Below are 12,675 nucleotides of genomic sequence, written 5' to 3'. Positions count from 1 at the left end.
TCAGTAAACTATAGGATCATAGAATACAGAGACAGTGTAGTGTCTCAGTAAACTATAGGATCATAGAATACAGAGACAGTGTAGTGTCTCAGTAAACTATAGGATCATAGAATACAGAGAGACAGTGTAGTGTCTCAGTAAACTATAGGATCATAGAATACAGAGACAGTGTAGTGTCTCAGTAAACTATAGGATCATAGAATACAGAGACAGTGTAGTGTCTCAGTAAACTATAGGATCATAGAATACAGAGACAGTGTAGTGTCTCAGTAAACTATAGGATCATAGAATACAGACAGACAGTGTAGTGTCTCAGTAAACTATAGGATCATAGAATACAGAGACAGTGTAGTGTCTCAGTAAACTATAGGATCATAGAATACAGACAGACAGTGTAGTGTCTCAGTAAACTATAGGATCAGTAAACTATAGGATCATAGAATACAGAGACAGTGTAGTGTCTCAGTAAACTATAGGATCATAGAATACAGATAGACAGTGTAGTGTCTCAGTAAACTATAGGATCATAGAATACAGATAGACAGTGTAGTGTCTCAGTAAACTATAGGATCAGTAAACTATAGGATCATAGAATACAGAGACAGTGTAGTGTCTCAGTAAACTATAGGATCATAGAATACATAGAGACAGTGTAGTGTCTCAGTAAACTATAGGATCATAGAATACAGAGACAGTGTAGTGTCTCAGTAAACTATAGGATCATAGAATACAGAGACAGTGTAGTGTCTCAGTAAACTATAGGATCATAGAATACATAGAGACAGTGTAGTGTCTCAGTAAACTATAGGATCATAGAATACAGAGAGACAGTGTAGTGTCTCAGTAAACTATAGGATCATAGAATACAGAGAGACAGTGTAGTGTCTCAGTAAACTAACATCACATGGAAACCAAGAACCTAGCATCAGTCTAACAGAGCTGCCAACCTTGGGGAAATGTTTTGAGTGCCACACTCACATACTTTTACACTACATGAATAATAATCCTGCATGATCCACTTAAAAAAAGATATATTCTCATGTACATATTTTTCACTCTTCATACCAGTAACCTGTAAGCTGATTGTATGACGTTCTGTATAGTAGTGTTTATATATGTCTGTCTCTTATATGTCATCATGATTTGTGTGCATGGGGTTCTCATTTTAAACAAGCTCAGTGCTTAATGAGTCTTCCAGTTTAGTAGACCTTGTATTGTGAATTTGTACTTCCATGTAGTTGATCTCATGTCTTACTAAATGAAGTACATCAATGTGTGAATCTAATTAATCATGTAAGGCATCTCTCTTTTTTGAAAAAGGAAAGAAAATCAATTAAATACAATTTTTATTAAAACTGCAAAGTCACACACATGTCTCAATACACTTATATACAAAACACATTAAAACCATATACAACATTGAAGCAATAATACAATCAATATAAACAAAGAATAATGAAAATCACAAGGCACAAAGTCTATCAAAATTGTTTGCTCATAATATAATAATCTCAATTGAGCGTAAACAATGAAATCTGATTATTTCTTTTGTTTCCTGTTTTCTGTTCAAATTGAGCCCTTTCCATTTCACAAGTTGTGTTGCATTTCCTAATCTGATACTTCAAAATCTGCATTAAAATATGTTGATGATAACATGGCTAAAAGGTTTAGTATCAAGCGTGTGGAATCAGAATCAGGTTTATTGTCAGATCACACGTTTACAAAGTAAAAAGTGGGTGAAATTTGTTTACGTACATCGTTCCCATCGTAACGTTATTTACATAGAAAGAAGAGGAGGAGGAAGAGGGGAGGGGGGGGATGGGAAGGGAGATCAAACAAGAGAACACAAAACCAAACAAGTTATCTACATATTTACACTGGTACCTGAGATAAGATATGAAAAAGGTGCGTGAGCGTAGCAGCAATGTATACTGTGCATGATATACTATACTATAATATATAATATATGATATAATATATGATATACTTATGGAGTCATTTGTTCTGGTATAATCCACAGGTGTGTTTAAGGAAGAGCAAAGGTCAGAGACCAGCCTGACAGTACAGCCTGTCATCAGGCTGCTGAACACTGATAGGCTGTTCAGCAGGCTCATGCGTCATTCAGTCTGACAGACAGATTAAAACTGTTCCAGAACCTGGTGCTGCTGCTCTTGATGCTGCGGTAGGGCCCTTGCCCGGTCGTGGTCGCTGTAGGGGTTTGAACAGTTTGTGACTTGGTGGTGCTTGTCCCTGATGATGCGCTTTGACTACACACCGCTTTGTGTACAGTTCCCTGATTGGCTTTGACTACACACCGCTTTGTGTACAGTTCCCTGATTGGCTTTGACTACACACCGCTTTGTGTACAGTTCCCTGAATGGCTTTGACTACACACCGCTTTGTGTACAGTTCCCTGATTGGCTTTGACTACACACCGCTTTGTGTACAGTTCCCTGAATGGCTTTGACTACACACCGCTTTGTGTACAGTTCCCTGATTGGCTTTGACTACACACCGCTTTGTGTACAGTTCCCTGAATGGCTTTGACTACACACCGCTTTGTGTACAGTTCCCTGATTGGCTTTGACTACACACCGCTTTGTGTACAGTTCCCTGAATGGCTTTGACTACACACCGCTTTGTGTACAGTTCCCTGATTGGCTTTGACTACACACCGCTTTGTGTACAGTTCCCTGATTGGCTTTGACTACACACCGCTTTGTGTACAGTTCCCTGATTGGCTTTGACTACACACCGCTTTGTGTACAGTTCCCTGATTGGCTTTGACTACACACCGCTTTGTGTACAGTTCCCTGAATGTTAAACTACTGGCAAATACAAACTTGATACTTTTAGAACAGAGAATCCTGAATCCAGGCAACTTCAACCAACATCGAGGAGAGAGATTTAAAATGGTGAATCACCATATATACAGTTAATCAAAATCAGTGAAAGATTAAAAATAGCAAAAGGGTTCACAATATGCCAAAACACAGGATAGATGTGAATGTAAAACTTCCTGACAAACAGATCCTGCTGATCAGATCATTTCTATCATCAGAAAACATTAAGATCCTATAAGTGGGAGGCGGCCATAGTGGAGTGCTTAGTGAGCCGGCCTGTGGAGACAGAGACCCTGATTGTCCCAGGTTCCATTCCAGGCCAGGCCAGGCCAGCTATGTGTCAATGTGTGTCCCTGGGCCAGACTAGCCTGGCATGGCCTGGGCCAGACTAGCCTGGCATGGCCTGGGCCAGACTAGATTGGCATGGCCTGGGCCAGACTAGCCTGGCATGGCCTGACTAATATCACTGAGTAGATATTAGTCTGGAGTCTCTGTTTGGAGCCTGTATTTACAAGGGGCTGATTTAAAAAAATGCCTCTGGTGATAAACCCGCCCCATTTTTGCATACTGGGCCCTGATTGGTGCCCCACAACTTAGGGGGAAGTGAAATCCAATCACAACCGAATGGTTTTGCTGTCAGATCCGTCACTATTCTAAGTGGAGTGGAGACTAGTCTATTCTATCCATCAAATCAAGGTTTGTCCAAACCCAGTTCATGGTGAAGGGTGGGATCCTCTTCATGAAGAGCAGTGATCATCTTCAGAGATGCTTCGTTCCCTTTCTTTCTCACCATGTCCATTAGTTGCCGTGCTTTATCTTTTCTGCATGTCTCTGCTGTGATGGACTCCATCTCCCCATCGTTCAGAACATCCTCATCCAACAGTGTGTCCAGCAGACCTTTGATCACCGGCTCAGACACTCGTTTGATGAACTCTTTCCGCACAGACCGCAACGTCTCCGCTTCCTCCTGTGATGTCACCGTGACTGTGGACACGTTTGGCTGAATGGACCCGGAGCTTAAATGACCTGGAGGGAAAGTCATGTCTTGTTGTCAATTACAATTTAAACTGGCACAGACAGACAGACAGACAGACAGACAGACAGACAGACAGGCTGAACAACAGAGGATCATGAGACGTTTAAAATAACAGACATGTTTTAAGACCTCTTAAAGCAGCATTGTGTATGTTGCCACATTGTCTCAAAACAAACCAGATCTCTCCTCCTCAGAAGCAGTTTCAGGCCAATCTGTCCATTAGACCTTGAAATGTAACGGTATGGCCAGCTGCTAGATATGACCCAAAGCAGTTACGTAATGAATACATAATTGTCTCCGCCAGGCCGAAAGGCATGGCGACAGAGTATGTTTTACCCCCTGTCCGTCCGTCCGTCCGTCCGTCCGTCCGTGTGTCCGTCCGTCCGTCCGTGTGTCCATCTGTCTGTGAACAGCTAATCTCCGGCACCGTTTGCCCGGTCGCTGGGAAACTGTGCACACACACTCCCTGGATGCCAATTCAAAACCTCTGCCCCCATTTTTACATGGCCCTGTTATAGCGCCACCAGGAGGCCAATTTGTTCAAAACCCATTTTTTGATATTACTCCTACAGATTTTATCCAAACATCACGCAAATCGGTACACATGATCTCTATAGTCATGTGATCAAGATGGATCTTTTTGATTTTTCATCTTCCATCCTGATTGGATAACATTGACATCTAAAGTTTGCAGGACTGGCCCGTTTTCAACAAAATGTCGCAAATCATGAACGCAGCATCCGATTGCGGTGGAACTTTGCACGCACATTCACACTACGTTGAAGAACAAACGCCACCCTTTTAACATTGCCCTATTATAGCGCCACCAGGAGGCCGATTACACATTTTCTCCAAACATCATGCAAATCAGTACACGTTATCTCTATAGTCAAGTGATCAAGATGGTTCCGTCCCATTTTTTATATTCCATCCTGATTGGCGAATTCCAAACATTGCAATAACGATAACCTACCTGACCTGGCGGAGACCTGTGCTCCGAGGAGCACTTTTTCAAGTTCACTTATACAGCCATCCATTTAAAAGGTGACGTTTATTAGTTTTCATGCTGCGTTAAACACTGAACCCTAACTGATCCCCGTGTGCTGTTCAGTAAACACTGAACCCTAACTGATCCCTGTGTGCTGTTCAGTAAACACTGAACCCTAACTGATCCCCGTGTGCTGTTCAGTAAACACTGAACCCTAACTGATCCCTGTGTGCTGTTCAGTAAACACTGAACCCTAACTGATCACTGTGTGCTGTTCAGTAAACACTGACCGTCCAGATATAGGTAAAAGCACAAATCGGCATGTTACAGCACCACCATAAGGCTGATTTGAAAAATGTAGGGTGGCATTTCTTCCTCGGCTTGCATGTGTGTGCAAAATTTCACGGAAATCGCATGCTGTGTTGATGATTTTAGGCATTTTGTTCAAAACGGAGCACTCCTACAAACTTTGGAAGACAATGTTAGCCAATCAGGATAGAATATGGAAAATCGGACAGATTTGTTTGGTTTAATGACTAAACCAGAGATAATGTGTACTGAGTTGTGAGATGTTTGGACAAAATCTGTTTGAGTATTTGTGTTTTTCCTGGTGGCGCTATAACGATCTGGCGATCTGAATAATTTGGCGCAACAGTTCTGCTCTGGCATCCAGGGAGTGTGTGTGCACAGTTTCGCTGCGATCTGGCCGCCGGTGCCGGAGATTAGCTGTTCACACACACACACACACACACACACACGGACGGATGGACGGACAGACAGACAGACAGGGTGCAAAACATATTACAGGTATGATCCAAATGTGCTTAGCTTAAGAAACATAACTGTCCCTTTAACTCTGAGGGCTTGACGCTCCCACACTAGTAACTGTACCTTTAACACTAGTAACTGTACCTTACAACACTAGTAACTGTACCTTTAACACTCAGCTCTTGACGCTCCCACACCAGCTCATCCTCAGGTCCTCGTAGCTCCATTGAGACGTATTCTGTCTTCACATCCATGAACACCTCAAACGTTGGCTGGTAATTCTTGTCAAACTCCAGATGATAAAGCCCAGCCTGAAGACACACATACATGGATTACTATTGAACTGGATTTGAATGAATCCTCCACTGTCCTCAATGGGAATTGTAAATATAGTAATGGACACACAGCTAGATTTCATCCATACTGTATCCTCATCAGATGTTAAGACTGTGTTCATGTGATGTGGTCAATATTATACATTAATAGTAGGGGGCACTAACAACAAAAAATGGCCAAATCGTTACGCGGCGGATAAAAGCATGACATTTGATACAGATGTCCCTTGGGTCATCCTAAAACATCCTAGAAGGGGTGCCCAAAAAAATCTTAAACAGGAAGTGAGTTATGGACAAAATTCAAAATGGCCACCTAAACTGTTGACCGTTGACTCAAAAGACACCAAAATAATCTCCAAAAAGCATAACATTTGGCACACATGTCCCTTGGGTCATCCTAAGACATCCTAGAAGGGGTGCCCAAAGGAATCTGAAACAGGAAGTGAGTTATTGACGACATTTTTAAATGACCGCCTACAGTGTTGTCGATTGACTCAACAGACAACTAAAGAATCTCGTAAAAGCATACAATTTGGCATACATGTCCCTTGGGTCATCCTAAGACATCCTAGAAGGGGTGCCTGAAATGATCTGAAACAGGAAGTGAGTTGTTGGCTAAATTGAAAATGGCCGTGTACAGTGTTGACAGATGATGCAAAAGACACTCATACAAAATAATCTCATAAAAGCATGAAATTTGGTACAAATGTCCCTTGGGTGATCTGAATGCATCTTAAGGGGTGACAAAAAAAAGTTTTAATAGTCTCTCAATGGAAAACACTCCTCCCCCACGGGCTGCACTGCTACAACATTCAAATCGAGCAGTTTGCCAATCTGGCATTTGGTCCAGAAGCCTGAAAGCTATGCAATCTCTACCATCTCCTGACAAATATGGATGGATTAAAGTCGCTGATTCGTGGACACCTTTATGGACACTCTTGCCAGAGGCTGCTTAAGTTTGTAGAGAACTCAAGTGTGGCTGCAAAGCTGAGCCCCTCTGTTCGAGAAAGTGTAGATGCCGGGATGCTGGGTTACCTTGCAGAGCATTATGCCAATGTGCTGGTAATTGCGAAATGGCACACATGAATACATGTAGTTACTAAACACTAATCACAAAAAACAGTAATGATCAAGAAGAAAATACATGAGAAGATAGAGTGTAAAACCAGCAAGAAGATGTAGAGTGCAAAATAAATAAGATGCAGAGAGTAAAATAAGAATATGCAGAGAGTTAGATAAATAAAGAAGATTCAAAGAGTAAAATAAAAAAATAATGCAGAAAGTAAAATAAATAAGATGATGTAGAAATGAAAACAGAAGGTAGACTACAAAATACGGCAGGTTATGCACTGCATAACCTTGCATCATCTTTCACACTGTAGGCGGCCATTTTCAATTTAGTCAATAACTCACTTCCTGTTTCAGATTATTTTGAGCATCCCTTCTAGGATGTGTTAGGATGACCCAAGGGACATATGTGCCAAATTGTATGCTTTTTGGAGATTCTATAGGCTTTTTGAGCCAATCGCCAACACTGTAGGCAGCCATTTTCAATTTTGTCAATAACTCACTTCCTGTTGAAGACTTTTTTGGGCACCCCTTCTAGGATGTCTTAGGCTGACCCAAGGGATATGTGTGCCACATTTTATGCTTTTTGGAGATTCTTTAGTTGTCTTTTGAGTCAATCGACAACACTAGGCTGCCATTTTCAATTAGGTCAATAACTCACTTCCTGTTTCAGATTTTTTTGGGCACCCCTTCTAGGATGTCTTAGGATGACCCAAGGGACATGTGTGCCAAATTTTATGCTTTTTGGAGATTCTTTTGGTGTCTTTTGAGTCAACGCTCAACAGTTTAGGTGGCCATTTTGGATTTTGTCCATAACTCACTTCCTGTTTAAGATGTTTTAGGATGACCCAAGGGACATCTGTATCAAATTTCATGCTTTTATCCGCCGCGTAACGATTTTTTACTTAGTGCCCCCTACTATAATAGCCTGACATTGAGTCATGAAAGCCCAATAGTTAAAACTGTGGCCACACTTACAGTAACAGAAAACACGCCGAGGGAACTAATAATTCAGCTCTAAATGTGTCAACTGAGAATCGGTTGTATTTGCATCATGTCTATAATATGCATACAAGCAATAGGTCGTTTGACATGTTTTTCATTGTTTATAAGTGTTAATAATTCCTTTCCTTTTAACAGGTCGTTCATGAAAGTCCTTGCGGTCTTGTTTCCAATGAGAACCTGTGAGCGACTTTAATCCATCCATATTTGTCAGGAGATGGTAGAGATTGCATAGCTTTCAGGCTTCTGGACCAAATGCCAGATTGGCAAACTGCTCGATTTGAATGTTGTAGCAGTGCAGCCCGTGGGGGAGGAGTGTTTTCCATTGAGAGACTATTAAAACTTTTTTTTGTCACCCCTTAAGATGCATTCAGATCACCCAAGGGACATTTGTACCAAATTTCATGCTTTTATGAGATTTTTTTTTTTTTTTTACAAGCAATAGGTCGTTTGACATGTTTTTCATTGTTTATAAGTGTTAATAATTCCTTTCCTTTTAACAGGTCGTTCATGAAAGTCCTTGCGGTCTTGTTTCCAATGAGAACCTGTGAGCAATTGGGGTTAAGAGTCTTGCTCAGGGACAAATTTCATATCATCGGCACATATGCTGGGATAGCCTGGAATCTAACCTGGGGCAACCAGGGCCAGCTGGTTCCCTAGGCGGGCTCACTAACCACTCAGCTATGGCCGCCCCATTGTTGTTGACAAATGTTGGGAGCATACATATTTTATTTGAGGTTTGGCACAGTAATTGATTTTGCATGAAGAATAAGGCATTCTAATGACATATTACACAAGCTTTGGTCCCATGTAAGTAAGTCTGCCTCCAAGCAGACATGACTTTGAGCGGACATCCGTCAAAATTCAATCTATTTGCAGGAAACGAGCTTAATCATATGCAGTGAATGAAGCCATTAGCATCATATGCAGTGAATGAAGCCATTTGCATCACATGCAGTGAATGAAGCCATTAGCATCACATGCAGTGAATGAAGCCATTTGCATCACATGCAGTGAATGAAGCCATTAGCATCACATGCAGTGAATGAAGCCATTTGCATCACATGCAGTGAATGAAGCCATTTGCATCACATGCAGTGAATGAAGCCATTAGCATCACATGCAGTGAATGAAGCCATTAGCATCACATGCAGTGAATGAAGCCATTAGCATCACATGCAGTGAATGAAGCTATTAGCATCACATGCAGTGAATGAAGCTATTAGCATCACATGCAGTGAATGAAGCCATTAGCATCACATGCAGTGAATGAAGCTATTAGCATCACATGCAGGTGTGTACATGACATATATATGACCTCTCTGATGACAAGGTTATCTCATGGCCACTAGACCATAGGACTAGACTATAGGACTAGACTATAGGACTAGACTACAGGACTAGACTACAGGACTAGACCATAGGAATAGACTATAGGATTAAACCATAGGACTAGACCATAGGACTAGACAAAAGGCTAGACTATAGGACTAGACTATAGGACTAGACTATAGGACTAGACTACAGGACTAGACTACAGGACTAGACCATAGGACTAGACCATAGGACTAGACTATAGGACTAGACTATAGGACTAGACTATAGGACTAGACTATAGGACTAGACTATAGGACTAGACTACAGGACTAGACTACAGGACTAGACCATAGGACTAGACTACAGGACTAGACTACAGGACTAGACCATAGGAATAGACCATAGGACTAGACTATAGGACTAGACCATAGGACTAGACCATAGGACTAGACCATAGGACTAGACCATAGGACTAGACCATAGGACTAGACTATAGGACTAGACCATAGGACTAGACCATAGGACTAGACTATAGGACTAGACTATAGGACTAGACTATAGGACTAGACCATAGGACTAGACTATAGGACTAGACTATAGGACTAGACTATAGGACTAGACTATAGGACTAGACTAGGACTAGACTATAGGACTAGACCATAGGACTAGACTATAGGACTAGACTATAGGACTAGACTATAGGACTAGACTATAGGACTAGACTATAGGACTAGACACTAGACCATAGGACTAGATCATAGGACTAGACACTAGACCATAGGACTAGATCATAGGACTAGACTATAGGACTAGACTATAGGACTAGACCATAGGACTAGATCATAGGACTAGACTATAGGACTAGACTATAGGACTAGATCATAGGACTAGACTAGACCAACATAAGGGAAGTGTGTGATACCTTTGGTTGTACTTTATGTGGAGGACAGTGCAGACTGTAGTATTTGTCTGCTGTGAGCCGACTTGTAGGCGGGGTGACGATCTGTTCCTTCTCTTGATGTTGTACTCTCACCTACAATGACACACACTTTACCACATGGTTCCATCATAGTGGCTGCTTTAGACTAACTGCAGACCATTGTTTTGTCACTGTGGATGAACAGTCTATTTTAGTGTCTCTTTAGTACTTGAGTTATGAACTCTGGCCTGATATCGTCTGTCAACGTGCCCACACCTACAGACTAGCATCTGGTTATCTCTTCTAAATCAAAATCCATGTTACGTTGAAATACAAAACGTATGAAGATAATCAAACTTTAAGGGATGCTAGCTACTTAACGGATAACACAGTTTACCTCTTGGGGAGGCACATTGCACGGCAGCAGGAATACATCCATCTCAAGTCTCTCGCTTGGCGGTCGAAGGAACAGCAGAACTTGGCCAACGGTTGATTTAGGTTCAGGTTCAGGGTTAGGTTTAGGTTCAGGGTCAGGGTTACGGTTCAGTTTAGGTAAGTAGTTGAGGATCCACGTCAGCCCATAGAGAGACAGGTGGGTCACATTTACAACCACGTGAGTCTGGGTCACTTTCAGAGGTTGTAAGATGTGTATCCCCTCGTCCATGATGTTGACCACACAAAGGTCATCACCTGTGAAAGGTTTTGCACATTTTAAAGACATTTTACGTCAATCCTATCATTCTATTGTGAGGAGGATGTGAAAAGCAGACACAAAACTTCCATGTGTTCTGTGTGCCGAGCGCTCGCCTACAGTACATAGTTTTACATTATCTGTGTGTTATGACTCTACTTCTACATAGTTTTACATCAGCTGTGTGTTATGACTCTACTTCTACATAGTTTTACATTATCTGTGTGTTATGACTCTCTACATCTACATAGTTTTACATTACCTGTGTGTTATGACTCTACATCTACATAGTTTTACATTATCTGTGTGTTATGACTCTCTACATCTACATAGTTTTACATTATCTGTGTGTTATGACTCTACATCTACATAGTTTTACATTATCTGTGTGTTATTACTCTCTACATCTACATAGTTTTACATTATCTGTGTGTTATGACTCTACATCTACATAGTTTTACATTATCTGTGTGTTATGACTCTCTACATCTACATAGTTTTACATTATCTGTGTGTTATGACTCTCTACATCTACATAGTTTTACAACCCGAGGCAGGTGTAGCTGACTCACCAGGTGTGGCGTCACAGTGAGGCAGGTGTAGCTGGCGGACAGACTCCTGAGGACACTGGATGTCAAACAGAGGACCTGCAGGAGTCCTTCTTGTTGTCTGGAGACATCTTTTATCCCACCGAACAGTCCTTAGGAGGACTTCTCCTTCCCCCGTCGTTCCAAACACCAACCCTGTCTCACTGCACCGGAACAACCCCGCCCCGGGGAACTTGAACCTGTGACACAAAACAAACATTGTTATTGATCTCTTCTGTTGACCTCATGAGGTGTCATGTTGACACATGTTGCATCCAGTTCATTGTGGTTGGTTGAATAGAAACAACATGTCAGCTGATGGTTCTACATGTATATAGGAAGCTGTTTAGGAGGACTTACTTTCTGTATTCATTGGTTGTTCTGTGAGACTTACATACCTGTATTCATTGGTTGTTCTGTGAGACTTACATACCTGTATTCATTGGTTGTTCTGTGAGACTTACATACCTGTATTCATTGGTTGTGTGTTCTGTGAGCACGATGGGAGAAACACTGGATGGAAGGACTTCTCTGAAACACGGGAACAAAGAAATAAATCAGGGATTTGGGAAAATATCATAATATCATGATGTGGCATAAGTGTTGTCTTTACCTGGTTGTAATCACTAAATATGTTATACTTTTACTTAGATATGTTAGATACATTCACAAATTGTCACATCGCAATGTGCTGTGGAGCTTGTAGATCTGCTATTTTTCTTAAAATATTTTACAAAGACTAAAACTAAGGAACTTTTCTCTATGTTTTAGTTAGTTTCGTAAACACATTACATTTTTTTCATAAAGTATTGTTTTTATTTCATTTAACTAAACTAGTTATTTCATTAGTCATAAAGTTAGTTTTATAAACACTAAACAGTTTATTTTATTTATTATAAAGTCTAACAGTGAAAAATCATGTTTCAAAGTTTTAAAGATAAAAACTTTTATTTTTTAACTATTAATGTTATATTTTATATTATTATTAACTCTTTCAGTGCCAAGAGTATTTTCATAAAGTACTCCCAAACTGCCAGGAATTTGCGTTTTTTTTTATTTTGTAATTTTGTAATTTTTCATTCAAATAAATGATCTGATTGGGGTTTTAAACCCATAATACA

The 12,675-nt window shown here is 40.8% G+C and overlaps 1 protein-coding gene across 1 annotated transcript; it reads right to left on the bottom strand.

Moving 5' to 3' along the window:
- Positions 1–1,799: 1,799 nt before the first annotated feature.
- On the bottom strand, positions 1,800–12,085 carry LOC308081087 (caspase recruitment domain-containing protein 8-like; the record flags this gene model as incomplete). Its single annotated transcript, XM_080457485.1, has 6 exons — positions 1,800–3,869; positions 5,802–5,946; positions 10,280–10,390; positions 10,674–10,966; positions 11,540–11,754; positions 12,023–12,085. Coding segments are annotated over 6 exons (1,162 nt in total), but the record flags the coding sequence as incomplete, so codon positions are not given.
- Positions 12,086–12,675: the final 590 nt, after the last annotated feature.

The sequence above is a fragment of the Gymnoscopelus braueri genome (assembly GCF_963280865.1).
Source record: "Gymnoscopelus braueri genome assembly, contig: SCAFFOLD_55, whole genome shotgun sequence".
Lineage (NCBI taxonomy): Eukaryota > Metazoa > Chordata > Actinopteri > Myctophiformes > Myctophidae > Gymnoscopelus > Gymnoscopelus braueri.
Note: the sequence above shows the minus strand (reverse complement) of the source record. Positions and strands in the feature narration are given on the sequence as shown.